The sequence below is a fragment of the Molossus molossus genome, unplaced genomic scaffold (genome assembly GCF_014108415.1).
Source record: "Molossus molossus isolate mMolMol1 unplaced genomic scaffold, mMolMol1.p scaffold_m16_p_11, whole genome shotgun sequence".
NCBI lineage: Eukaryota > Metazoa > Chordata > Mammalia > Chiroptera > Molossidae > Molossus > Molossus molossus.
The window spans coordinates 24,432,260-24,460,210 of NW_023425346.1; the positions used below are offsets into that span (position 1 = coordinate 24,432,260).

At 34.4% G+C, this 27,951-nt stretch overlaps 1 protein-coding gene and 1 non-coding gene across 2 annotated transcripts in view; both read right to left on the reverse strand.

Annotated features, from left to right (window-relative positions):
- LRP1B (LDL receptor related protein 1B) overlaps positions 1 to 27,951 on the reverse strand; it is a 1,816,022-nt gene that overhangs the window by 412,402 nt on the left and 1,375,669 nt on the right. Inside the window, exons 38-41 of the mRNA XM_036254023.1 lie at positions 14,802 to 14,928; positions 14,513 to 14,664; positions 14,093 to 14,217; positions 12,547 to 12,918 (exon numbers count right to left, since the gene is read on the reverse strand). Of these exons, the coding sequence (XP_036109916.1) occupies positions 12,547 to 12,918; positions 14,093 to 14,217; positions 14,513 to 14,664; positions 14,802 to 14,928 (776 nt within the window). The remainder of the gene's footprint in view (positions 1 to 12,546; positions 12,919 to 14,092; positions 14,218 to 14,512; positions 14,665 to 14,801; positions 14,929 to 27,951) is intronic.
- On the reverse strand, positions 9,896 to 10,057 carry LOC118625889. Its single transcript, XR_004958748.1, has one exon. It is a non-coding gene; the product is annotated as a U1 spliceosomal RNA (small nuclear RNA).

Consider the following 27,951-nt stretch of genomic DNA (forward strand, 5'->3'; position numbering starts at 1 on the left):
AATGCTTACTAAATTCTAGCCACTGTTCTGAAAAAACAATTATTAACTCATTGGACTTCATCAACCCTCTGAGATTTATACTAAACTCAAGGCAAAAAAAAAAAAAAGAAAGCAAGTAGAAGACTTGTAATTATTCACTAATAAAGGAATTAAAACATGTTCCTAAGAGAGGAAGAGGAATCTGAGGCAAGAAAAGGTGAATAATTTGTCCAAGGACACAGCTTGGAAATGGTGAGCAGCGAGGGAGGGGCTGGGTTGACCCAGCTGGGTCTCCTGGCTCAGAATCCCTGCTGTTACCCAGTGTTCTGTGCTGCTGCCTCTCATATTTTCTCACGGAAGCTTGAGTCACTGTACTCCTCCCCACAGAATCCCATCAGTCCAACCAGGATAACAGTAGAAGTCAATGAACTGCTTTTACTCTGCAAATGAAGCTGTAAAACGAGACTTCTAATAATCTAATGATATGCTTAACACACAGCAAATTCACAATATAGTGAGTTAGTTTTATTTTCTAGCATGCGAAGAGGTCTACCCTAGATTAGAAGGGGAATAGAAGAGTACCTGCAACGGAGCCTGCCTAGAAGCACTTGACATTTCCTTGGAGAGATCACAAAAACAAAAATGAAACAAGCAAACAAAAGCATATAGTAATAACCAAGGAAGTGATAAGGATGTGAAACACATAGAAGTCCTGAATGTTTTTTCAAAAGAAGATCACTGTGGGCTGCAGTCTAGAAAACATCCTCATCCCTTTTGGTATGAAAACAATTGGACCTGAATTATTAACTTCCCCACATATAGACCAGGTAACAGGCCATAAAAGCTCTTCCATTCTAGTTTAGCATCATAAGTAAAGATGTGGACTTTTAGGTAAAAATATGGTGTGTTCTTAAATCAATCAGGGTATGAGTGGACCAGAGGAAAGGGTATTTTTACATGGTAGAGAGATTTGTAGAGATTTATTAGGAGATGGATCAACTAAATTGAGATCACACCAAACCTGGAGACATAAATGAATTACAAGTTTAGAAATGCTGAGTCAATTAGTGTTTTAGGGAGTAATTCAATGAAAACATCACTGTGCATAATACATAGAAACTTCTAGAAACTCGAGCCAGAAAAAAGAAAAGCACGTAGAAGATTGGCAATTATTCAGTAATAAAGAAATGAAGATATGGCCTGTAATGATGCCATGTGTAAGAAAAACCTGTTGAATCAATGGTTCAGGGGATACAGGAACACAGGGATTTAATAATTTTGAGGTTAGATCCTGACTGAGAAGGAAATTATGATTTACTAACAATGAAATTAGGAGGGATTCTGATTTTCAGGTGGGGAAATAACTCTGGTATGTTCATCAAGAATTGACGTAAAGGATATTAAAGGACATTTTCAGTAAATGTCTAGAGATTTCACACTTTTCCATTAGAAAAGAGATAAATTATAAAGTTTGAATTTAAAGTAATAATCAACACTAAAGTTCCTAGTATGTATCATCACAACGATTGAGTTCTCTAAAAGTGAAAATATGCCCAGGAGTACAGGAAGAAATCTTCTGCGGGAACACACTTGTCTAGTGACAAACAGAAATCAGAGGGTGGTTTATTTGATAACATAGTAAAGTGATAGGGACAATATTAAATGGCTTATTTCTAGGTCCAGGTTTTGTTTAAAAGAAAAAAAAAAAGATGGTGTGGTCAGCAGAGAACTAACTTGAATATGAAGTGAGAAGTGTAGAAAAATTATAATGCAGGTAAAGAAAAAACCGGTTGTTGACAGATTATGCTAGATGCAAGGTGATCAGGTTGTGTTTAAAAAGGAGAAACACCAAGTTCAAGGACTGTAGGTAGGGCAGTGCTAAGGAATGATGAGATACAGGCTGTCGTCAAGCTTTAGTGGGAAGCGAAAACAGAGCACCATGGAGTCAAAGTTATTCGAAATTGTGAGGAGATGGATAAGTACATGAAGGCATCAATAATAATGCTGTTCTCATCAAGATAGATTGTGTGAAAAGGAAGGAAAGAAAGAAGACGATAGGGTTTAAATTGCTGAAGGAAATGGAGAGGAACAGTGGGGTATAGTGTATTCGTTAACACTCAGATTTATCAACGTGTCAGTAAACATCGAACTGCACGCTGCAAATCTTACTTTGTAGAAATCTAAAAAAGTAAATGAGGCTTGCAGCAGCTGACATTAATTTGAACATAACATGAAGTATTGTGAGAATGCTATTCTGCAAGAGTGACAATCTAAGCCACATATTATATTCTAGTAGGTGGTGTAAATAAGGCTAACTATAAAAATTTTTGAAATATAATCTATTTATCTTTACTTATGCCACTTTTGAAGCTATTAATTAAAAGTCACTTAAGGAAAAAAAAAAAAAAAAAAACCTGCCCCAGGAAGCATATTACATAATGATTTTAGTATAACTTATTTAACATTCTCCTCCCACTCTGCCTTCCTCCCCACCATCAGAAATTTTATATGTAATACTGAATAGGTATTAGTAGAATATGTAGATAATACATCTTGTACATTTTGTTTATTTTTGCATTAGAAATAAAAAAAAAAGCTGAGCACATTACAGCAGTTATAAGAAATTAAATATCTTGCCCCATCAAACAATAACAGGCAACTTCACTACCATAGTTACAACCATCTTTCACAAGGAAACTTGGATTCACTTGTGTCCTTGCCTATTTCAACAAGCGTTCTCCTGTTTTCTTAAGAATTCTGAATTCATCATCCAGCTCGTCAAAGACCTATTTATAATTCACAGTACACTGATTTCATCTGCTGAATCTACGCCATAAATCTCTCAAAAGGAAAGGAAGGTTCTAATACGTATACTGTCTTTTATTACTTCCTATGAAAAATGCCTCTTTTAACACTACATCACAGATTTTTTTCCTTAGTTGCCATTTATAACTTCCACATTCAAGTCAAAACTACAAAACAACAACAATAACAACAAAACACGTTTTTTGGCCACATCGATGAATAAAAAATGTTAGATGATTAAAGTGTCTTAGCAGCAGCTAATCATGAGGGAATCATTAGAAAAATTTAGCATTATTAGAGCTAAACTGAAAAAGTTTATACCCTTGATGGTGACAGAATCAATTCAGTGCCATGAAGTCCTCTACCCACAGTTGTGTCATATCTTCCCCCACCAGATATTTCCTTTCATTTTATTTCTTCACCATCAAATATAAATTGATGTATAGTTCACAGATAAAGCCAGCTATTATTGCCCTAGCTCACTACTGGTTATTAAGAAACATTATATAGCAAATAAAACAACAAAGTGAATTTCCAAAAGCCAGGCCAATTTTAATGTGTTACATAGGAGGTTGAAGGGATAAGCTAAAAATTACTTCTACAATTATGTTGGTTACAGAAATTGGAACTCCTTCCTCTTTGTGTATGGGTGTAGCCCTTTTTCAAGCCCTCTCATCAATGTGAATCTACTTCTTCATTCATTGAATTTGGACTTGGCCTTGTGACTTGCCTTGATCAATGAAATCTTAGTAAAAATGTTTTCTAAAATGTTTTTATGTTGGGGCCAGCTCTTTCTTGGAACCCTGAGACCATGCCAAGCTAGCCCATTGCATAATGAGAGATCTGAGGTCCAGTTACTCAGAACACAGCTGCCTACTGCCAGACATAGGAGGGAGGCCATCCTTGATAACCAGCTACCATCTGATCTGCCAGCTGGCCAGAGATCTGAGGAGTGGACACAGACCAGAAAAACCACCTAGCCAACCCACACAACAGCAAGATAAAAAAGTAGTTGTTGTTTTAAGACACTGAATTCTAGGATGCTTTATAATGAAATGAAGCTAATTGATACAAACTAAACTCTCAACTTCTAGATTAGGGATTAAAAAATATATATGTATAATTAACTTTAAACTGACATTTAATACAGATATAGCTCTGATGGGGGGTTACTATCTTATCTCCACCCTGACTCACCTATTGAGAACTTACTTGACAGTGATCCAGTATTGGGACATTAATTCATATTTGAATTACTATCTGCCCCAAGTCCACCTAACATCTCTATAATTGCTCTGTCCAATGACAGATGCTTCAGCTCACCAAACTTGTTTTTATCCTTCTCTCCATGCTTACTCAGACTCACCAACCATAATCATTATAGAGCCCTCCATATGTTTTTAGTGAAGTTTTGTAATAACATTGGACCTAACTCTAGTACTATTGAAAAATATCTAAAAGTATTCTGAAACTATTGATTACATTTTTGGATTCTAACACAAATATGAGAACTATATCTTATTGTGATTTATTGGAAATATCAAGCTGGGTATGCAACAAAGGTCACTGTCCATAAATAAGGAAAAGGAAAGGAAGGTAGTAGGCTACCACCCTGTCTCTCAACATGTTTTGCTAATGTAATTTAAATTCTGAATATGTATATATATGAGATGTGACTGATTAAATTATTAATGTATTTTTAATATTTATAAGTAATTACTTTTATTTATTTTTATTTACTTTCTGAAATGCTTTAGATTTATAGAAGAGTAGAAGGAATAATTTAATAATTTAAGAAATTTTGCAATTTTGCTATAAATGTTTCAGATTTTTAAAAACCAATATAAGTATGGTTGGAACTATGTTATACTCTTGATAAAATTTTTCCTTGTTATGCCCCAGAGAAAGCAAAATGTTGATATTGTGTATAATTTTTAATGTAATTTATTTTTTATTTAGACATTTTATTTTGAGCTAAGTTTAAAAAATAGTAGTTTCCTTCCATATCTAATAATTCCTCACATCTCACATAACCATTATATAACTATCAAGAAAGTATTACTAAGCTTTAAAAATATCACCACATCCTGGTCAGTGGTGCTCAGTGGTTAGAGCATCGGCCTGCACACTGAAGGAACTTAGGTTTGATTCCTGATGAAGGGCATATACCTGGATTGCAAGTTTAATCCCATGCCCCAGTCAGGGCATGTGCAACCAATAGATGTATCTATCTCACATCAATGTCTCTCTCTCTCTCCTCCTCCCTCCATCCCTTCCATTCTCTCTAAAAATCAATAGAAAAATATCCTCAGATGAGGATTAACAAAATAAAAACAAATCACCACATAAATTCCTATTAAAACACAATACATAATATTGTTTAGCATATTTTCAACATTATATATTATATCAAACTATATCATTTAGCAACATGTTTGTTATATGAAATTATTATGTTTTAATCAGGCTACATTTAAGGTACCTGTATAGTGGGCCAAAAAGTAGGTTAAAATTATGCAATGATAAATAAATAATAATACAAGAATAAACTGTTTCACATACTCACAACTGTAAACTTATTTTTGCCACACACTGTACACAGCACTAAATTTTTGTTGTTTTTAACTGTAGTAAAATATACCATTTTTTAAAAAGTAGAAATACCTAAGTTTACTCTAAAAGTGGGAATTTCTGGATTAAAGAATATATACTTTTCCCACATTTCAAAATATTGCAAAATGGCTCTCTCTAAAGTAATTGTACAAAGTTGTTCAATAGTATATAAATGTTCTAGTTTCTCCACATTATCAAACTTTTAAAAAAATTGTCCAATTTATGATGAGAAAATATCATCTCATTGTTTGATTACAAATTTATTTTTCTGTATTGGTTTAGAGAGAGAAAGGGAGAAGGAGAGAAAATAGAAACATTGATGAGAGAGAACATGGATTGGCCACCACCTGCATGCCCCCCACTGGAGATTGGGTCCACAATCTGAGCATGTGGCCTGACCGGGAATCAAATCAGCGACCTCTTGGTGCATGGGTTGATGCTCAACCACTGAGCCACATTGGCTGGGATGATTACTAATTTTTTAATGATTGATGAAGTTAAAAATGCTTATTATGATTATGTTTTCTTTTTTGGGAATAGAGTTTTGTTGTAATTTATCCATATTTTTATTAGTCTTTGTAGTGGCATATTATAAATTCTAGTTGTAATTTGTTTTGCTTTTAGGAAATACAAATAACTTCTAGTCTTTATTTGTTTTGCCTTTTAAATTCTTTTTATTTTCTGTTAAAAATCTTTTAATTTCAGTGAGGTAAACTATACCTAACTTATACTTTATTATGTTTTATGTGTATTTTTTTAACTATTTTACTATTCTGAGTTTATAAATATATTTTCCTATAATTTATTTAATGTTAAAAAATGAGAGTTATACTTAATGTGTTTAGAACTTATTTTTGAGTATAGTATGAACTAGAAACATAATTTTGTTTTATCTCTTACATGCAAAATGTACTAGCATCATTTATTTATTAAGTGCAGTTCATTATTATTTAACTGATTTGAGATTTGAATTAACTTGGTAATACATAACAAATTTGCCTACAAGATATGTACGTATGGATCTGCTTCTGTGCTCTCTGTTCTAATATTCTCTTGGCAATATCACATTATTTTAATTATTACAGCTTTTTAATAAGTTAGGCATTTGTCAAGGAGATACTACAAGTGTATGTTTCTTCAAAATTGCCTTACCATTGTTGGAACTGTGCTCTTCCATGAGACTTTTGGTATCAGCATGCAAACGTCTACAAAAAGTCATTTTGGCATTTTAAATTGCATTAAATTTACAGAAAATGTATGGCAAATAACCATAGGTATGAAAATTGAGTTTTTTTAATAATGAAAATATTTTCTTCCTTTATTTAGGTCATTTATTATGTTCACTAATATTTTATAATTTTCTCTATTAAGGTCCTGTGTGGCCTTTGTTTTTATTGCTAGTTCAAGAGTAGCTTTATTTAACTACACAACTTTATTGGTTTTTGAATGTAGGGACATTTGACTTTATTTTAAGTAATGTTTGTTAAAAAAAAAAAAATTACTATGCTCTGATTGGCTAAAACAAAACACCCTAAAATAATTCCTATAAAGACATTTTTTTTGTAAAACTGAAACATATATACTGAATTACAATATAAAATAAAAAAATTTACTTCTAACTGTGGATTATAGTCAAGTTTGAAGCAATTATTTCAAGTCTTTATTTGTGAGAATATGTCGATGTATTGCTGCTGAATTTGTATGTCTAAAACAATATTTATTTCTCTTCATTTTGATTAATAATTTAGTCAACTACAGAATTATATATTTCTTTAGCAATGTGGAAATATTACTAATGTTACTGATGAGAAGTCTGCTTAAATCCATTTGTCCATCTCTCGTAGGTGATCTCTCTATTCCTTCTGGTAGCATCGTAAGGTTTTTTTTTCTTTTTTATGATTGTCTGAAGTTTTGCTTTGATGGCTGATTTAATCTTCTTGACACTCAGAGTGCATTTTCAGTCTAATAATCCACTTATTTCTTCATTTCTAGTAAAATCCATTATCTCTTTGAATGTTACTTTTCTTCCCCTCCCTCTCCTTTTGGTAGTAGTCAATATCTACTAGCTGTATGCATGTTAAACCTACTAATTCTGAGTTTCACAACTGCTCTCATGTTTGTTCTGTTGCCTTTTTGTCTAATTTGTGGGTTATTTCCTCATAACAATTTGAATCCCATTTGTTCATTTTCATGTTGACTATCCCAGCATAAACGTTCATCTCTCAACTGGGATTTCTTTTTAATTTGTATTTTAATGTTCATATTTTTCATTTCCAAGACTTTTAGTTGTTTTCATTTTAATTATTTCTTACTCATTTAAAAATGTTTTAGACATAGACAGTGGTGATGGTTGCACAATATTGTTAATGTAATTAATTAATTAATGTCACTATATTATACAATTAAAAATAGTTATATGGTCCAGCTGGTGTGGCTCAGTGGTTGAGCATTGACCCATGCACCAAGAGGTCACTGGTTCGATTCCTGGTCAGGACACATGCCTGGGTTGTGGGCCAAATCCCCAGTGGGGGACATGCAGGAGGCGGCTAATCGATGTTCTCTCTCATCGATGTTTCTATCTCTCTCTTCCTCTCACTTCCTCTCTCTGTAAAATCAATGAAGGAAAAATAAAAAATAAAAAAATACTTATATGGCAAATGTTATATTATACATATAAATGTACATATATATTTACCTAATTTTAAAAGCCAATTGTACTAAGTGAAATAAGCCAGTCAGAGTAAGCCAAATGCCATATGATCTCAATTATATGTGGAATTGAATGACAAAATAAACTGATGAAAAAAATAGAACCAGAGGCATGGATACATGGAACAGACTGACAGCTGTCAGGGGGGAGAGGGTGGGGGGATCAGCTGAAATAAGGTGAAGAGATTAGCCAAATAATATACATACATAACTCATGAACATAGACAACAGTAAGGTGATCACCACAGGGAAAGGGGAGTGGGGGTGGAGTAAAGGTGGGCAAAGGGTGGGGGGAATGGGGACATCTGTAATAGTGTCAACAATAACAATAAATTAAAAAAAAATAAAAGCTAATAATGTAGTATACCAAAAAATATTGAATTGTACAATTTTAATGGGTGAATTGTATAGTATGTAAAATATATCTCAATAAACCTCTTATTTTGGCAGAACAAATTCTGCAATATTGGACTTTTTCATAGGATGCCAGCTAAAATCGAGCCATGTTATACATCCATGTTTCAATCATACCAAATGATATGGAACTCTTTGTCTACCTTGTGCTTTTTCATACCTATATACTAAAAAAATTTAAGCCCTTAAATTAGAAGAGTAGTTTTCAATCTTTTTAATCTGAGGTGTTTTAAATTTTTTAAAATTATCAAGGACTCCACAGATATGTTGTATATGTGAGTTATGTTACAGCTAATTACCATATTAGAAATTTAAGCTGAAATTTTTGGTTTTAAAATGTATTCATTTATTTGAAAGTAAAAAATGAATTGATTGCATATTAATATAAATAATACCAAATAAACAGCTGTATTTGAAAAAAAATAAAGCATTTTCTTATAATTTTATAAATCTGCTTAAAGTCTGGATTACTTGAAGACAGCTTAATTCTCACATCTACTTCATCATCCTGTCTACTGTGGTATTTTAGTTGACACATATGAAAAAAATCCAGCTTCACACAGCTATGGCATTGAAAAAGGACATTCTTTCATACTCACAAACACATTACAAGTGGTAGTTACCTAAAGGTTAGCTTCAGTGTGCTATCAGAAAACAAAGTGATGCACTTTGCATACTCTATTACATTGAAATTCATTGATCTATCATGAATTTTGAAAGGATCACTTACCAATGCACAATTTTATCATGCCATTTGGAAAATACTTGTTTTCTGAGTTATGAATATCTTACAAATGATGACACATTGCATTATGCAATACTCCAAAACTCACATTAGTAATATTACCACTCATGTAATCAGAAAAGTCTTTAAGTATTGGGAAGATATCAAGTGTACTGTGGTGGATACAAGTCTTACACAATTTTAATTTTACCTCAAAGCTTGATTTTTAATATTTGCAACAAACACTAGGTCATTATTCTTATAGTGACAGATTCATTTTACCCATTCTTTAGAAATTGTCTGTCACACACCTAAGTTTGAATAACTACAATTTGCCTGTTCTTCATTCTTTCATGTAAGAAATGATATTCCTTAGAAGAAGTTTGAACTCAAATAACCCTTCAGGTAAAGCAAACCATGCATTTGTACTTCAGAATGCAGAAGGAGTGCATTATGAGCAATTTTCTCACACAGAATATTAAAAAGATGTATATTGATGGATTAGAATATAATAAAAGTATTTATTTTGCTCTTTTTTCAAAGATGTTAAGTAAAACTCTTTTTTTTTTTTTCCTGCTAGTAAGTGGCAGTGAAATTACAATCACTGTTAGTACAGTTTGTTGCCACTGTTTTTTTGTTTTGTTTTTTTTTAGGGTAGAGCGTGAGCGCAGTTCCCATTACCACAAATTATGCAGTCGAGTTTCCCACATTTGGGGCAATCGCAGGGGTCAGCACACCCACAGTGCAATGGAAAAACCTCGCCCTGGGAAAACCACCTTCCTGATCATGGTATCTCCCCTGCCAGGTAAGTATTTCACTGTTTTTGTTTTTGTTTGTTTTCATCCTTACATGAGGACATGCTTTGAGAGAGGGAGGGAGGGAGGGAGGGAGGGAAACATCGAGTGGCTGCCCTCTGCATGCACCCTGATTATATATAGAACCCACAACCTGGGTATGTGCCCTGACCCATGAATGAGAATCCAACCTTCTGGTGCACAGGACGATGCTCAAACCTACTGTACTACTCTGGCTGGGCGTTGCCACTCTTTTAATTAGAGTTCAGGTGCTAGCAATTCAGCCACCACTGCTTCTGCATCATCAGTGCAGATGTCAACACAGTTTTAAAAAGGCGAGTATCTAGTATTATGAAAATAGTTTTGATCTCTTAGATGCCTTGAACATGTATTGGGAATGCCTAGGGAACCACATGTCTAGAATTATTCTTCTTTCTATTCTCTTCTTCCACCTGGTCCAATCAACTGATAGACACCTATTAATCCTCTACATTCCTCAACCCAGCTCAATGGTCTCCTCTAACTTTACCAGGCAGGTGATTTTTTTAATTCTCTAGGCATTTGGTATCTTGTGAATTCTATTAAACTTAAATGTTATTCATTTGTAGTTTTCCTCCTCAACTGTGGCCTCTGAAGTCTATGGACTTATATTCACTTTTACTCCCAGGGAGCCTAACAAAAAATTTGGAGCACAGAAAATGAATAAATAAATATATCATTGATATAATATAAGCACTTCCAACTCTAAATTGTATCAGTCTAGGAAAACGGAGGACCAAGGCTTATAGAGATGTTCCCAAAGAATCAACATATCTCAAATATGTCCCCTGTGTGATCAGTATATAGTTTCATTTACACACACACATACACACACACACAGAGAAAAGCCAAAATGGCATGTGCTAAAATATACAAATTAATATGTAGGAACTTACAATAATTATGGTAACCTAGAGACAAAAATTAATAATGTATATTTGTGAAATAAATGTATTTATAAAGTATACACATGAACTTATTTGAAAAGGCTAGGTAGGAATTGAAGAAGCAAAAAGGATTAAGGATACAAAATGTTGAAAGAACAAAATGTACAGTGGCAGATATAGCATGGGACATACAGTATAAAGTTTGATCTAAAATATCTATTTTTATATGGATAAACATACAATTAGATGCTGGAGCTCACTAGTCGCCAGGTAAATGTATATTAATATAAGTTGACTTTTTAATATATTAGTCATAAGATAAAAATTACAAAATCATTGTTGACAAAAGTATGGGAACATAGGCCTTTTATAGACAATTGATGAAAACATAAAATTATATGGTCTTTTAAGAGATTTGATCAGCTATAAATAAATACTGACTTTGTAATTCTATTTCTAGGATTCTATACTAAAAAGCATCATATATGTGAATAAACATACTTATATGTGGAAATGTTTATTATGACATTGTAGGTAATGATGAGACACCAGAAACAGCTTAAGTTCTTATCAATTAGAAAATGGTTAAGTAAATTATCGTATCCTTAGTATAGAATTAGAACAGGCTTTCAAAAAAATAAGATACAGCCTTATGTACTGAAATGAGAGCTTTTCAAGATATACTCTATGTGAAAAAAAGCAGCTGAGTAATGTGCATAGGACCATTCTATTTTTGTAATTACAAATGATACACACACACATGCATAAAGAAAATTCTGAGGGAAAGACAGTCATCAATTAAGAGTAACTAAACAGAATTAATGTTGCACTGATGAGGCAGAATTTTCATTTTTAAATCTATGTTACTTGAACATTTTACAATAAACTTATATAGTGCTTTACAGTTTGAAAAGTAACAAAAATTGATTCCTGGTATAGTGAAATTGGAAAAGTGGGAAATATAGAGAGATCACATAAACATAGAAAAAAGAGAGATGCCAAATATGAAAATAGTCCTTGTAAAAGCTGGATGACAGAAAGAGATTTATCTATATTATGTGGATAATCCACACAAGATTATGCTTGAGTAAATATTTAAAATATTTAAAAATATTAAATTATTTCTTTAATAACATTTTCTCATTAAGACTGTATGTGTGTACACACACACCCATATATATATATGTATAAACAAAAAGATCTCTTTGAGAAAACACAATCCACTGAATATAATTAAACAGATATCCTTAAAGATACAATTTTACCCTCTGAAATAAAATTGGTAAGTTTTGTACTAAAAATTATTTTCTATGAATTTTAACATTTATTTATAAGAAATATTATGAAGGAATATATTGAAAGATTCATGATTACAAGCTAATAATCATAATATATATGCTGTACATACCAGCAGTTTATTACTTCTTTGACTTTTGGGTAGTTGGATAATTTAGGTGCATTCATTCTGAATATAAACTTTAGGAAAATACAATTGCTACATGGAATTATCACTCAAATTCTCTACTAATCCAAACAATACTTGTTTTCATCAAAATATTTAAAAATAAATTCTTGTACTTACTTTCAACAATTACTTGTCTGTCTTCCCAGTTATCTTTAATAAGCTGTATATTTCCAAAGTGTGCATCACTGTAAAAGATTCGGTTGGCACCTCTTCTTTTTTGATTATAGTCAAAAGCCAAGGCTATGACATTCTTGAAATAATGTGGATTCTCATATGGCCTTATTGGTGAATTTAAATTGGTCTCATCAGAAAGATGTATACTTTTTAATATTGTTCTCCCTGAATACAGCAAATACCCTTCATGCCTTAGGCAAGTAACTCCATCCTCTGCCAAATATCCATGGGCACAGGCACAAGTTCTCCGGGAATTTCCTCTATAAAGACAAAGTTGCTGACATCCACCATTGTCCTTGGCACAAACATTGGTCCCTAAGGATGAAAATAGAATAACACACACATATTTACGCTTTTTTCTTTTGTTTGCCAAATATAATTTTCTAAATAGAAATATTAAAAAATAATGTTGAATATTCTTGGTTTTCTTATTCTTAATTTTTAGACTGGTCATTAAAAATCAAACCTTACAAAGCAATGAGTTTTTTAATCACACAATTTAAAACCTTTGATTTCTTATTTCAAAGATGGCATTCTTCTGCTTCCCTCACCATCCAAATAAACATTTAAAATTTCCCTTTGTCAGCTAGTTACGTGTATAACTCCGTTTTGAAACTTAAGACTGAGAATATAATAAGTTATACATACTGTGATCTTTGGCATAAGTAATAGATTCACTCAAAATGTGAACTGAATTCACACAAAAACATGAGTACTTTATGCTCTGTGTCTGTGAAGTACTTAAGGTAGCAAAGAAATTTATGATGCCAATGTGCCTAACATCCTAAGAATATTGGGAATAAATCTTTTACCCCAGTTTTGAGTGAAGATGTCATATATTATTAAGATATCTCCGTTAGATGAATTTTCTGCTATGAATTCATCATCATCTCCAAAATTATTATAACTTCCTTTGATGTCAAAAAAATTAAATGCAATTTATTTTCATGGAAATAAAACCAAATGTTATTGTAAGGAAGCTATTTTTTAAAATATCCAAATCATCACATCAGTTTTAAAATACACACTTTAAAGAAGTGATGACTTTGTACATATTTTATACTAATAGCAAACTTCTGGAACCATAATTACTTTATAGACTAAAATTTAATAAAAACAAACAAACAAACAAACATTTTGGCTGCTTTTTACTTTCTAATATCCCAATTGTGCTTTGTACTTTTTTATTGACTTTCTCTATCTATCAAGTTTTTCTGTATTACTTAGGCCAAACTATACTGAAGATATACCAGGCATGTACTGTCCATATGCATGTACTGTCCTAGGCAAAAATATCTATATATGGAATATTATATATTTCTTTCATTAGGTTACTATATGACTTTTGTAAGAAATTAGATCCCCTTAAAACAAGGTTGTGAAGTTCTGGACTCAAATAAAAATTAATCCCTAACTTAAGTTTGATAAATGTTAAAAAGAAATGAGAAATAAATAACATAAAATGTATTTATTATGTGAGAATGCTGACCTTTCTCTCTTACTCGGTTAAAGATTTTAACCTCCTTCAGGTTGACTCCAAGACCCGTTCTCATGGTTATGGTTTCTGTGGCATCGTTTTTGTGGCCCCTTCTGATGGACCCGTTGGCATGTGCTCTGCCGAAAAGATGAACGTACAGGATCAACGCCGCTGGTTTCAAGTCAAGCCTGTTATTTAAGCTCAAGATACCCGATAGCCCAGCAGAAAGAAAAGGAACCAACTTTTAGTCTGTTACACTGAAACGGTTGAGCCTAGAACAGAGAGTGCTGGCTTTGCCAGTGGAAATTTTATGGTTTTGTGAAATCTTTTTCATGACCTTGATAAGGAATGGCTAATCCTACAAGGGTAAAGCAACTAGCAGGCACTGAAATAACATTTTGAGACTCAAATACTCATGAAAAAATAAATTACCTGTCAGACCAGTAGATGTAAGCCCCAAAGACTGCAACGGAAAACATGTCCACATTGCTCCCTGACAGCACCATCTCGCGACTCCCTCCAGTCTCAAGGTCAATTCTTTCTATTTTGTCTGTACGAGCATCACACCAGTACAATTTATTTTCCTAAAGATCAATTGAAAAGTAACATTACAAGACGTGTTTCATTGTTTTATTAAGAAAATAAGAGAACACTAAAAGAGGACTAAGTCAAGCTGGCAGTTAATGCTCTCTAAATATTTAAGAAAGAAAATCCAACAGACCTCATAGTCAATGGAGATACCATTAGGCCACGTGACTCCCATGCTTACGAGGACAACCTTCTCCGAGCCATCTAAGCGAGCCTTTCCAATGCATGGCATCTGTCCCCATTCAGTCCAGAACAAATAGCTGAAATTAAATTGTTGCTTTATAGTAATATGCCGATAAACACAGAAGGACATACTATGAATAACAGCAGTAACATTCATACTAACAAAAATAATACATTCCAGAAATCAATAAATGTGTGTGTTTGGGTGCAATAAAATATTTTTATTATAAAAAATACTTAACCATTTACAGAATGTGTGTGGATGAATTCAAAATCTTACCAAAAAGCCTTTAATACACATCACTCCTCATCTGAAATTCTCTTTTGCAACCTGTTGGCCTAATTTGTTCCTCTTTTTTCATATCACAAACATAATTTCCTTCAAGAAACCTTCATTCTGATTATTGTACCATGTAATCTGCTACATACCATGGATGAAAGTGGAAATTTAAACTTGCTTTTCTTTACAGTGTTACTTTTCATTAATACTTTTGCCCCCACAAGACTGTTAGCTCAATAAGGACAGTGATTTTTTATTTGATTCACTATTACACCTATAGCATTAGGTAACTAGAATACTTCTACAAATAAAAAGTAGTGGTAGGTAAACATTTAATTTATGAATGTATACATGAATGCATCATAATTTTCTGTTCTATCCACTGCTAAATATAACTATGCAAATTTGAATTTTAGAAATTATCTTGTAAAACCATCTTAAAACATAGATTTATACAAAAGAAGACATTCCTATGTTAGCAATTATGTGATGCTAACATAATTGGAAGAAAATAAAATATAGAAAGAAAATCCAAAGCATGCTGTTATAAAACATGTCAAAAAATAAAATGCAGAAAACCAGATGCTTTCTTTCTCTCATTCACTCAACAAATACTGTATTTATATTGCAATACAGACATTCATGCTTAGATAAATAAGATAATTCTTTTGAAGTTATGTCAACTGAAGTTTTTATTCAACTCTTAGATAACAACAATGACTAAAGTTGAGAAAATATGGCAATTATTGATTCAGGCAAAAATGGGAGTGTATTCTGTGCATATTTATATACATATATATGATAGGTCATATGTAAGAGGAGAAAATGAGATTGCTTATAGGAAAAACAAAAGTCTACATTCATATTACATAGCCACTCAATGGAGTAATTATTCATCCATGGAAAAAGACACAAACTGTATAAGAATATATGTATTCCCTTTGTGCATATTGTTTTTATTTATTTTAAAAGTTGACTTTTTTCCCTAAAAATCTGTATAAAATAAATGTGTTGGACTTTTATAACCAGACCAAAAAAAAAAAAAGAGTGTGTCTTGAATCCCAAATATATAAATTTTGAAGAAGTTTCATTCATATTTAAAGTCTACAAATCAGAAAAGGAAAACTTTATAGCAAGAAATCCAACTAATATTTTATTGGTTATATCTAGGATGAAGCAGGCATAAAAATATCTATATTTGTATTAAATTAAGATTCTTAAAACTTTAAAGGGAAACATTTTATTAAAAAAAAAAAAAAACATTTAAAAAAAACTATTTACTGGGAGGTAAAATGTTTTGTTCCACTTAACATTCTAAGGACAAATTTTAGCATTAATAATTATCTTAAAATGACTAGTCAGTCATTGTTTTAAAATGGTAGGGTATGTTATACTGTGAAGGAGGCATTTTGGAAGCCAGAACAAATGTGTGATTACTTATTCATTCTAATTTTTGTCATCTACTTTCCCATACTATAAACATTGATGGGAATGTGTATAATATACCTTTTATTTCATAGTAACCTGCTTTCAAATGACCTAAATGAGTAACAAAAATATTGTTTTGAGTGAGTAGGCTGATTCATCTATTCAACACATTTAACTCTAATTCTCAGAGCTATGAAAACTGCAGCTCAGCATGTGTGACCCACAGTCACAGGGACAGTAAGGGACATGCCAGGGCTACACTAACCCAGGCCATACTGCCCTCTCTATGAAATGGTGTCTCACCAAATACAAACATAATATAGCAGTATTAAAATACTTAATCAAATTCTATTCTTCTTTATGTATAAGGTGTATAGCAATGATCTCTATACTTAAAAACAAAAAATAAAATGTGAAAAAGTTATTAACTTTGAGGAACAAGTCTCTTTCTTTTTCTCCCAAGTAGTTCCTATTCATTTAAAATTTGTTATATCTATGCAGAAGACTTGGGTGGATGGCAGTAAAATTAGGGATGAAAATTATTCAAAATACAATGACCTTGAATACAGATTTTACTCATATTTTCAATAGTGATTTGATAAACTGACAAATCTGAGGGAAGAAGGGTGGGGGAATGGGAAGAGATTAACCAAATAACTTATATGCCTATATGTGTAACCAATAGAAACAAACAAGAGTGTAGTGAAGGAAGGATATGGAGAGGGAGTGACGTGGAAGGGGTCAATGGGAAAGAAAGAGTGGACATTTATACTACTTTCAACAATAAAGATGAATTTTTTAAAAAAAGTATCATAGCCTGGCAGGTGTGGCTCAGTGGATGAGCATCTACCCATGCACCAAGAGATCACCACTTTGATTCCCAGTCAGGACACATGCCCACGCTGTGGATTGGATCTCCAGTGCAGGGCATACAGGAGGTGGCCAATCGATGTTCTCTCCAATCAGTGTTTCTATCTCTTTCTCCCTCTCCCTTCTCCTCTCTCTCTAATATCAATAAAGAAAAAAAAAAGAACTATGATAATATATGAAGCCAAATCTGACTGCAAAATATCTTTTATGGCTAAATAATGTATTAACTTAATAAAACTAAAATATTGTACACCTATCAAAACTAGGTAACATTTCATAAATGTCAGGCAAAAAGTAATTTGCTTCATAAACTGAAATTGAAAGTAAATATTTGGATAGAATTAACACTTTGAGAACCTTTGAGAATTAACCAAATTTAGAGAAAGAACACTCGCTAAGGATATAAAACTGTAGGGAGAAACTAATGAATAATTTAAGATAGTAATTTACATAGATGCACTTGAGATATTTTTAATAAACACAGAGTCTTTGTATCAAGTGTGATCTTTGGCAATGGGAAAAAATAAAATTCCTCATCTCTGGTTTTTGAGACTTGTGGAAATTAAGATTTGTGATGGTATTATACATTTATGTTTTCCCCATTCTAATTCAAATTTGGCTGTAGTCAAGTTTGTTGGATTGTATGATACTGCCAACAAAATTGCATTTTGGGTATTAGCCTGGTAAATCTAGCCCTGAAAATACTTCTCAAGGTAATTTTAGACCCAGAAATTCTCAAAATTGTCAAAATCAAATACTATGTGAAATAACTGAATTTTCTCTTGATAATAATGTGTTCCAAACTGAAAATTTCCTTATTAACAGGGGCTTATAATTATAGAATTAAAAAACTCAAAATTTAGAAAGGAACCATCAAAAGTGCTTTGAAAGATTAAAGAAATTCTATCAGGAACCATCATAACACGGAAATCCCTATTACCTTTATTAGACACAGAAGATCTTGGCAGAAAAATGTGCAATGGATATATACCACGAGTTAATTTACAATTAATTATTTATATTTGGATAATAGGTAAAAGACTGCATTTGGTTGAGTGGAACTGCTCCCAAAGGCCCACCATACACTTTCTGGTCCCCAGAAGTTTATTGAATTTATCATATGACAATTATACTGATGTCAGAATAAGTTTACACACAGGTACACTTATAAAGAAAACAAATAACTTTTTTTGTCGTAATTTCTTAGATTCAAACTTTAAAATGTATATTTAAGGCATTATAAGTGCCCTTGAATAATTTTAAATGAACTATTTTTGTGAAACAAGTCTACGTGGACACACAACTCTGAACTTGGTGAGCAAAGGGTAAAGTGTGAGGGAAGAAAGAGAAGGATGAATAAGTTTAAAATGTCAAAAAATGCCCTGGCTGAGTAACTCAGTTGATGAGAGCATTGTGCCAAGGTTGTGGGCTCGATCTCTGGTCAGGGCATGTACAAGAACCAACCCATGAATGCATAAATAAGTGGAACAACAAATCAATTTCTCTCTCGCTCTCTCCAAAAAAAAATAATAAAAAATGTGGTTCTTATATTTTAGATATATAAACAACAGTGAAAACCAACTAATTTGAATCAATTATTTTATTTGAATTTAAGTTTCTCTTTGTCAACTGCTAAACTGTTTCCCTGGAGCACAGATCTGGGCTGTAATTTTAAAAATAAACATGCCTTTTCTTCCCATTCTTATTCCTTCTCTAAGAGAGCATAATTTGGGTACTTTATCAGATATGTTTAAGAAAACCTGAGATAACTAAAAATTTCTATGGTGACACAAAAATGAAGATTATGTAATCCTCGTACATAGACAGGTGCCTTGGTGAAGAAGACAATTAAGATTGTCACTGTGGCGCTTGCTGGTTTGGCCCAGTGATCAGAGTGTCCACCCACAGACCAATGAGATGTGGGTTCGATTCTGGTCAAGGGCACGCACCTCGGTTGTGGTTCATCATGCAAGATGCAACCAGTAGATGTGTCCCTCTCACATCAATGTTTCTCTCGCTCTTTGTCTCCCTCCCTCTCTCCCACTCTATCTGATGATAAATAGAAAAATATCCTTGGGTGAGGATTAAAAAAAAAAGATTGTCACTGTGTCCTCTGCTAGATTGGAGGTCAAGCATGTGTGAATACTGTATATCTGAAAAAAGTAAGACAAACAATAAAACAAAACTCCTACACATCAGCAACAGTAGCTAGAATATATGTGACCATCAGCTTTTTGATAAAAACTGCTTGTAATTTTCAATGTCTTAGCATTTTCACTAAACTCACTTAAAACTCATACTAATTGAATACCTTGTAGGCCAACACGTCAATGTCTCCATCTTCAGGGCCCAAGAAAAATAATATAATTTTGTAAAAGTTTGAATACATTCACAAATACATAAATTGAATCCTTCATCCCCAATAAAGAATACAGTATAACGCATGAGGTCTTCTTCATGTTTCCTTTTTCTTCTTTTATGTGCAGTTTTGTTTTGAGAAAGTATTACATGCCAGTTCCAAATCCCCTTCAAGTTCTGAATGTGTTACTATTTGCATAGAGGCACCTGTAATGTACAAAGAACTCAACCACAGATAGCAGAACACTCTGCTAAAGAGTCTACAGACAGAACTTTTCCTTTGTCATTGTTGTTGTTGTTACTTTGGTGGATGATTCTCAAACATATTCTTTCATTTTAGTCATGTATGCATTCAACAAATATGTGCTAGGTGATGATAATACAAAATAAATGGGACCTAGTGACCCTCATAGAACTCACTGTCTAATAGCAGGAGCAAATGGGTAAATAATTACCTGAACAAAATGCTAACAGAAACAGTTAAAATTCACTAGTTGTGAGTCTCTTGAAGTCATGACATTAGGGGTTTCTGTTCTGAAAATGTTGAAGTGATGTGGTAAGAGCAGTTGACATTCATATTGACATCTTCAGAAATAAACTCTTCTTTTGAGTCAAAGTAAAGACACAGACTATCTGAGCTGTTTTCTCTTCCTGTTCAAGCTTAAACATATTTGTTTATCGGTTTTACAGTTCTCATTCTCCTGTTTGTTTTTTTTAAGTCTTATATGAGATTCCTTCTTGGTTCACTACTTTGTGATAGAGAGTAATTATATAAAACATTTTTTATATAAAACAACAACAACAAAAAATAGTGTTGTCAGGCAACACTGGAAGACTACAGAGAAAAATTCTTCACAAAGGAAAACTTCTTTGGCACCTGTAATCTCATAGCGCACTAGGCTTATCATCCTATATTATATTTATTTATTATTATTATTTTTTTAATCCCCACTTGAGGACATTTTTGCATTTATTTTCAGATAGAGTGGGAAGGAGAGAGGGAGGAAAAGAGACAAAGCGAAACATCAACGTGAGAGGGACACACTGAGTGGTTGCCACCCACACAACCCCAACCGGGGCTGGGGACAAACAGCAACTGAGGTACATGCCCTTAGCGGGAACCGAACCTGGGTCTCTCTGGTCTGTGGGCCGATGCTTTAACTGCTGAGCCAAACAGGCCAGGGCCATCATATATTATATTTGATTTCTTATTTTATTTTTGTATTTGTGCCTTGTCTCACTGCCCATTCTCCCATTGTAACAAATACATAAATAGCCCGGCCAGTGTGGCTCAGTGGATTGAGCGTCGTCTCATGGACTGAGAGGTCCTGGTTCGATTTCCAGTTAGGGCACATGTTCGGGTTGTGGGCTTGATACCCACTAGGGGGGCGTGCAGGAGGCAGCGATGGATGTTTCTCTCTCACATCAATGTTTCCATTTCTCTCTCTAAAAAATCAATAAAAACATATTAAAAATACATAAATATACATGTACATATATTGGTTTACTATTTATATGTTAAAATTATTTTCTTGAGTGAATTGTTTATCTTTTATTAATTTTTGTTATTTTCAATATGGAATATTTAATGTTTTCTATACTCTATGAACTTTTCTATGAAATGTTTAACACCCAGACTCCAGAAGCCCAGACTCCTAGTGACTGAGAGCTTATTTAGAATACTCAAAATATCACACACAAAATTTTAATATTTTTCATGACCTCCAACCTATCATATATCATTCATAACTTACACAGGATATCCTGCATTGAAACAAACTGAAACAATTTATATAGGTAAATAAAGATACCTTTCACACTTCTCTTTCCCTTTTACTGACTTTTTACGGGTTAGACCCCTTGAGAAATTAGAGAATGGTGTTATATTTGTATGTGGCTATATTTGGTTTCCATTCAACATGGCTTCAGTGGCCTGGGCCAAGGGCTCTCTCTTGCAGTGGGAGGCGACGCAACCTTTCTGGCCATTCGCACCCAGCCAGCCACACAACTGCAATGATAGCCCAGGACATCTTGATGATTTCCTGTCCTTCCCTCCTTTTAGAGGAAGAGATAAAATCCAAGATTCATGTATGAGCAGAGAGGAAGCAGCATACTGGAAAAGACTAGATGAGTAAGACTTAACTAGCTTTGAAAGAAGGGTGGTGCCTACAGTGAAATATTTGATATAACTCCTAGTGCAAAATAATGTGGTCCTTTTCTTTCATTTGTCTTCATAATTTTATATGTCTTGCTCAGAGATGTGCAGAGAGAAGTGGCTATGATCTGGGGCATGATTGTGGTATTCCTAAGCTACCTGAGCAGGATGGTGTTTTAATACTATATAGGCACACCCAGATTCCACTATTATTTCTATTCTAAATCAAATTTAATTCCATTTCATTTTTATATGTGTTGCCATGACATAAGATGCAAAATATACTCTGGAAAATGGTGTTAAGCTCTACTATACTCTTGTTAGCTTAACAGATATTAAACAGTCTTTGAAGATCTTCTGCATATTGTCGAGCATATTCTGAAAGTGTAAATATACATATTTCTGTATATATATACACATACATATATATATACATATACATATATAATCAATCAGAGATCATTTGACAATATATACTTGAACTGAAAGATCCATTGTCAAGCTGCAAGCTGAATTCTTGCATTGGATATAAATACTTTTTAGTAACTTATTTATGGTAATAAAACTATAAGTTAAATTAAGAGAGACAATGTACAGAGTACATTACAGAGTATTCATGCTTCACTTAGTGATCATATTCCATGGAAAGTTATCCAAAGTTTTGGTGTCACAGTGTTATTTCCTATACCTCATACTGTTGCTGTCATTGTTGCAAGTAGAAAATGACTCTAGATTAAAAAAATATATATATATATATATATATATATTTTTAATTTTTTTAAAAGAAAGTGATGGCTTACCAAAGAAAAAGTCAATGGAAGAGAAAAACTAATTTTTAAAGCTGAACTAAATTCATATATGTTTCCTATTTGCATTTGGCTACATTTTAAAAGACCTCAAGTTTCCATTGTTCAAAATCAGGCTCCATGTCGCTTTTCAATGCACATTTATATCTTAGATTCAGTTAATTTACTTCATTATGGTTCAACTTTACCTCTGGCAATACTATATGCCATATTTTAACTTCAAACAGAACATTAAAATACTATACTTTATTTCTAGGATACGAATTTTGACATTTAAATGCCTATGTAATACTTGAAAATCAATGTTTGAAAAACTTATAGACTGGTCATTTTTAAGCCTTTTTTCTTCCTACTGAACTCAAGTCAGTATATATGTGTATAATGTCTAGGAAGAAACATATCACTAATATTTCCTAGAAGGAGTAAACATTTTCTGAAGATAAGCTTAATATTTTAAAAAGATGTTTCAATTCTTAAATTATGAATCCGGAAAAATATCTATCCATGCGATTTATTTAATACTTATGGAATATTTTTAAGGAGTGAGGGTATAAAGGTAAATCATATTTATTTATTTTTTCTTTATTGATTTTAGAGAGAGAGGAAGGGAGAAGTAGGGAGAGATAGAAACATCGATGAGAGAGAACATCAATTGGCTGTCTCTTTCATGCCTCCCACTGGGGATCGGGCCCACAACCTGGACATGTACCCTGACCGGGAATCAAACCAGTGACCTCTTGGTGCATGGGTCTATGCTGAACCATTGAGCCACACCAGTTGGGCTAAAGGTAAATCATATTTAAAATATTGCTACATCGTCAAAGATTTCTTGTTTTGTGGAATGAAATGTAGATCTTATTCAGGGGCGCAAATGAAAAAATCAAAACTACTGAGATACTCCAGCTGGGTCGGTGCTGAGCTCACAGTTGCAATGTAGAGACATGTGAAAGCTAATACATCTGGGGAGAAGAGAAGACAGGGTTTGGTGGCAGGTGGAAACAGGTGCTGAGCAACTACAGAACATCTATGGTAAGTTTCAACATTGTCAGGACAAAAGAACCATGATAAAATAAAAAGATGCCATGATTAGGGAAGGAATGTAATGCAGCAATTAAAGTATAAAACATGAAAGAAGTTTAAAAGATAAATAACACAAGAGAGGGAATGGCATTTAAAGTCTTAAATGAGGAGAAAAATGATCAGATACATGCTTAGAGGACATGAATGGAGGAGGTCAGACAGAACTAGAAAACCAAGAGGTAGAGAAAGTAACAGAGAACATAAATTAAGTGGATAATTAATTTAAAATGTCAAGGAGAAGGCAAGTGATGTGAAAGCTGAAAAAAAAAATTCTTTGGCTTTAGCAATTGATAAATTTAGAAATGTCTGGAAAGAACAGAAGCTTAAAACCCATTTCATAAGCTCAGTGAAGAAACAATAGGTACAGATCTCTATTCTAAGAAGTTATGAAGAAAACGTGGAGAAATAAGACATCGGTCAGTTTTTGGGTTTTGTTTTTTTCAAATAAGAGGAATCGGAGCCCATTTGAAAGCAAAAGGAAAGACTTCCTTGAAAGGCACAAGTTAAAGATAATAGATTAGAAAAGAATAGTTATTGTGTGAATTGCCAGAGGAAATAGATGCTATTGTTTCCAGAATAAAAGTGGGGAAGTAAGTTTTAGAGAAAAAGAAAACTGCCTCTGAGGTCATATTGACTTATTTCAAAACATTCGCAGTATGAACTGACACATTTCACTTTCCAATAGCACCACCTCACCACGCTATCACAACTAAGCATCAAATTTATTTAATTGCTTTACTACTCGTTGACAACCTTGCCATCTCCTGCCTCCACTGCCGACACACGTAGGTTCTCGTCTGGCTCATGTGCATGATCCTGTGAATATCCCAGCTCATAGTTCCTCATCTTTAACGGTGAACCAAAATCTCTCTTTTGCTTCTGTCTTACATAAACGAGAACACAAACTAAGTTTAATGATCAGTGAAAATGCTGTTTCCAGTTTCTGGAATATCTAATGTAGGATGCAAATCCTGCCTATCTATTTACTGTCCCCTATTATTCCTGATTCATCTTATTGCTTCACCCTTGCCAAGATACCTCCTACTCTCCCTGGAATTTGTCTCCTTTTTATGTATATTTTCTCCTCTTCCTTCCTTGCCAGTTTCTTCCCCTCTGCCCATGAATATTTCCTGTACCCCTTGACTCCCATACTAAGGAAAACTTTCTCCATACACTATCTTCTCAATGCACCTGCTATTTTCTCCTCTTTCACTTCCTTGTCCAAGTTTTAATAACTATAGTCTAAATATATATGCTAGCTCCATTTTCTAATTATCTTTCATTATTTATTCATTATATTTGGCTTCTGCCCTTACCAATCTCCCAATATTGATGACAATTAGCAATAGCATCCTACTCATCAATTGCCGGTTCTGTACTTTGTTTTTATCCTTCCTAATCTCTCTCTCTTTTTTTTTTTTTTCCTCACTCGAGGACATTTTTTTGATATTTTTGTTCAGATAGAGTGGGAGGGAGAGAGAGAGAGAGAAACATCGATGTGAAAGGGACACAACGAGTGGCCGCCACCCACACGACCCAACCAGGGCCGGGGACAAACTGCAACCAAGGTACGTGCCCTTAGCGGGAACTGAACCTGGGTCTCTCTGGACCGCAGGCCGATGCTCTAACCGATGAGCCAAACCGGCCAGGGTGTAATCTCTTTTGTTTTTGCTGACATAATCTTCTTCCAAAAACTCTTCCGTTGATTTCTATGATACAGTAATTTTCTGCAGAGTTGAAATGGCTGTCCCTCTCTCTCTTTTTCTCTCTCCCTCCCTTTCTCTTTCTCTTTTTCTTCACTTTTTGTTGATTTCCCCCCTCAATAATTAATCCCTTAACTATAAACATCCTTCATTTTTCTTCTTAGACATATTTTTTCTGTACACTTTCTTGGGTAATCTCTTCCACTACCACGGTTTATTGCAGTCAGAACTCTGTTGGAATAAATAGAAAGGGATTTTATATTTTTTCAATTCCCGATTCCATTTATGGTCTATTCAATGTTTCTTCTTCAGAATTTGCTATCTCCAGAGGAATCCAGGATTTTAAGACAATTTTAGTTAAAAGGATAGAATCATATTGTTAAGATGAATTTCAAAGCATCAAAGACCAGATTTTTCTAAATTCGAACCTAAAGCTCACGTTTATTTTAAAAGTTTCTTCCCTCTCTCCAACTTTGACCTGATTCCTCCTGGTGTGAGGACCTGCAGTAAGAGAGTGATACATTTGTTTTACTTACTGTTCTTGCCTATTTATTTTAGTCTTCCCCTTACATATTTGCTTCTATCTCTATTACTAGGCTTGAGAGCAGAGAAGGAACCCTCCCCATTAATGGTGATGAATAAATATTTCAAAAAATTACCTATTTAAAGAATGCTGCAACTTCCATAAACTTTCATCACACTTCTGAGCTCTGCTTATGTGGATTTGGGGGGACAGAGGGGAGATTTAGAAGTGAGGGTCCAGGATCAGTTTAGATGTCCCTTGGTAAATGAACTGAACAAGGTATCACCCTGGTAGTGATGTTAAAGTATGGCAGGTCTGGAGAGAAAGATGGCGGCAGGCAGGACCTGAGGGAGGGTGAGCGTGTGAGAGAGTGAACTAGTGTGTGAGTGGACGTGAAGGTGGACGACAAAACCCCTGCAGTGCGGAGACGTGGAGCAGAGGGTTCCTGTGCTGTGGACGGAGCAGCCAGCTACCGCGGTGAGGGCACTTCTCCCTGCGCCGTGGGAAGGTCCCACCATTTTGGAAGATCCTGGGTCTTCCCTGGGAGGAGGCAGTGGGAGCGGCTAAGGCCCAGCAATCTGAGCCACCAGTGCACCTGGCACCATCAGACCAGTGGACACTCTGTGTCAACACAGACCAGTGCACAGTAGTGGAGCTGCAAAGGTACCAGTTGCAGAAACTGCAAATAGTCTGGAGCCCAGCATCATCCCCCACAGTAGCAGCCCGATCAGAGTGGAGACTTTACCCCCAGCAACAGAGGCTTGGGAGCAGACATCCATCCTCAATCAACAGAAGCACAGACCAGCAGCTGAGACCTATCCCCATAAATTACAGCAAAGGCTGAGCAGGAGCTGAGCCCCACAGGGCAGCAGCACTCCCCAGTTGTCAGCGGTGGGACCTGGGGCTCCACAGAGGCCTGTGCGACCCAACAGCCCAAAAGAATGGTGGGGAGCCCTGGCTCGAGGGGGACCTGTGCAATCCAGCTGCTCGTTGGCCCTGCGGGGAGCTGGAGCAACAGAGAGGCCTATGTGACCCAGCACTCCACAAGACAGGCGTGGAGCCTTGTCTCCAAAGGGACTGTGTGATCCAGCTCCCCAGTGGATCAGTGGGAAGCAGGAACTTCATCAGGGCCTGTACAACCCAGCTGTCCACAAGATCAGTGGGGAACCAGGGCTCCAGTGAGGCTTGTGTGACACAGCTGCCCATGGTGAAGGCAGGAAGCAGGCAGGGAGCTCAGCTCCAGCAGGGCCTGAGCTATACAGCTATAGGTGGCACCAGCGATCAGCTGGGAACATAGCTCCAGAAGGGCCCACGTGATCCAGCAGCAGCACCTATCAGGACACACCAATACACGCTCCCAGTAGTCAAACATCCAGGATCCACAGCAGGCAAGAGGCAACACGCAACAAAACAGTCTGGGAGGGACAGTACCCGTATTTGATATGCAGTGAACTGACTACACATCCAAACATCCCTCACCAGGTCTAGAGCTACCAGACTGCTAAAATGGGAAGACAAAGAAACAACACCCAAAAGAAAGAAAAAGAGGAATCACCAGAAAAGGAACTACAGGAAATGGAAGACAAGAACTTGTCAGATAAAGAATTCAAAGCAATAATTTTAAGGGTACTCAAACAATTTGGTGAGAACTACAAGAAACTTAATAAAAATTATGAAAAGCTCACTAGGAACTACTTCAGCTTAAAAAAAGAGGTAGAAGTTATTCATAAAAATCAAGAGAAAATAAAGAATGACATAGCTGTTATAAAAATACCTTCGAAGGGATTAATAGTAGATTAAAAGAAGCTGAAGACCAAATCAGTGACTTAGAAGACAAGGTAGAGAAACACCCCCAAATAGAGCAGCAAATGGAAAAAAAATAAAAATAAAAAGCAGG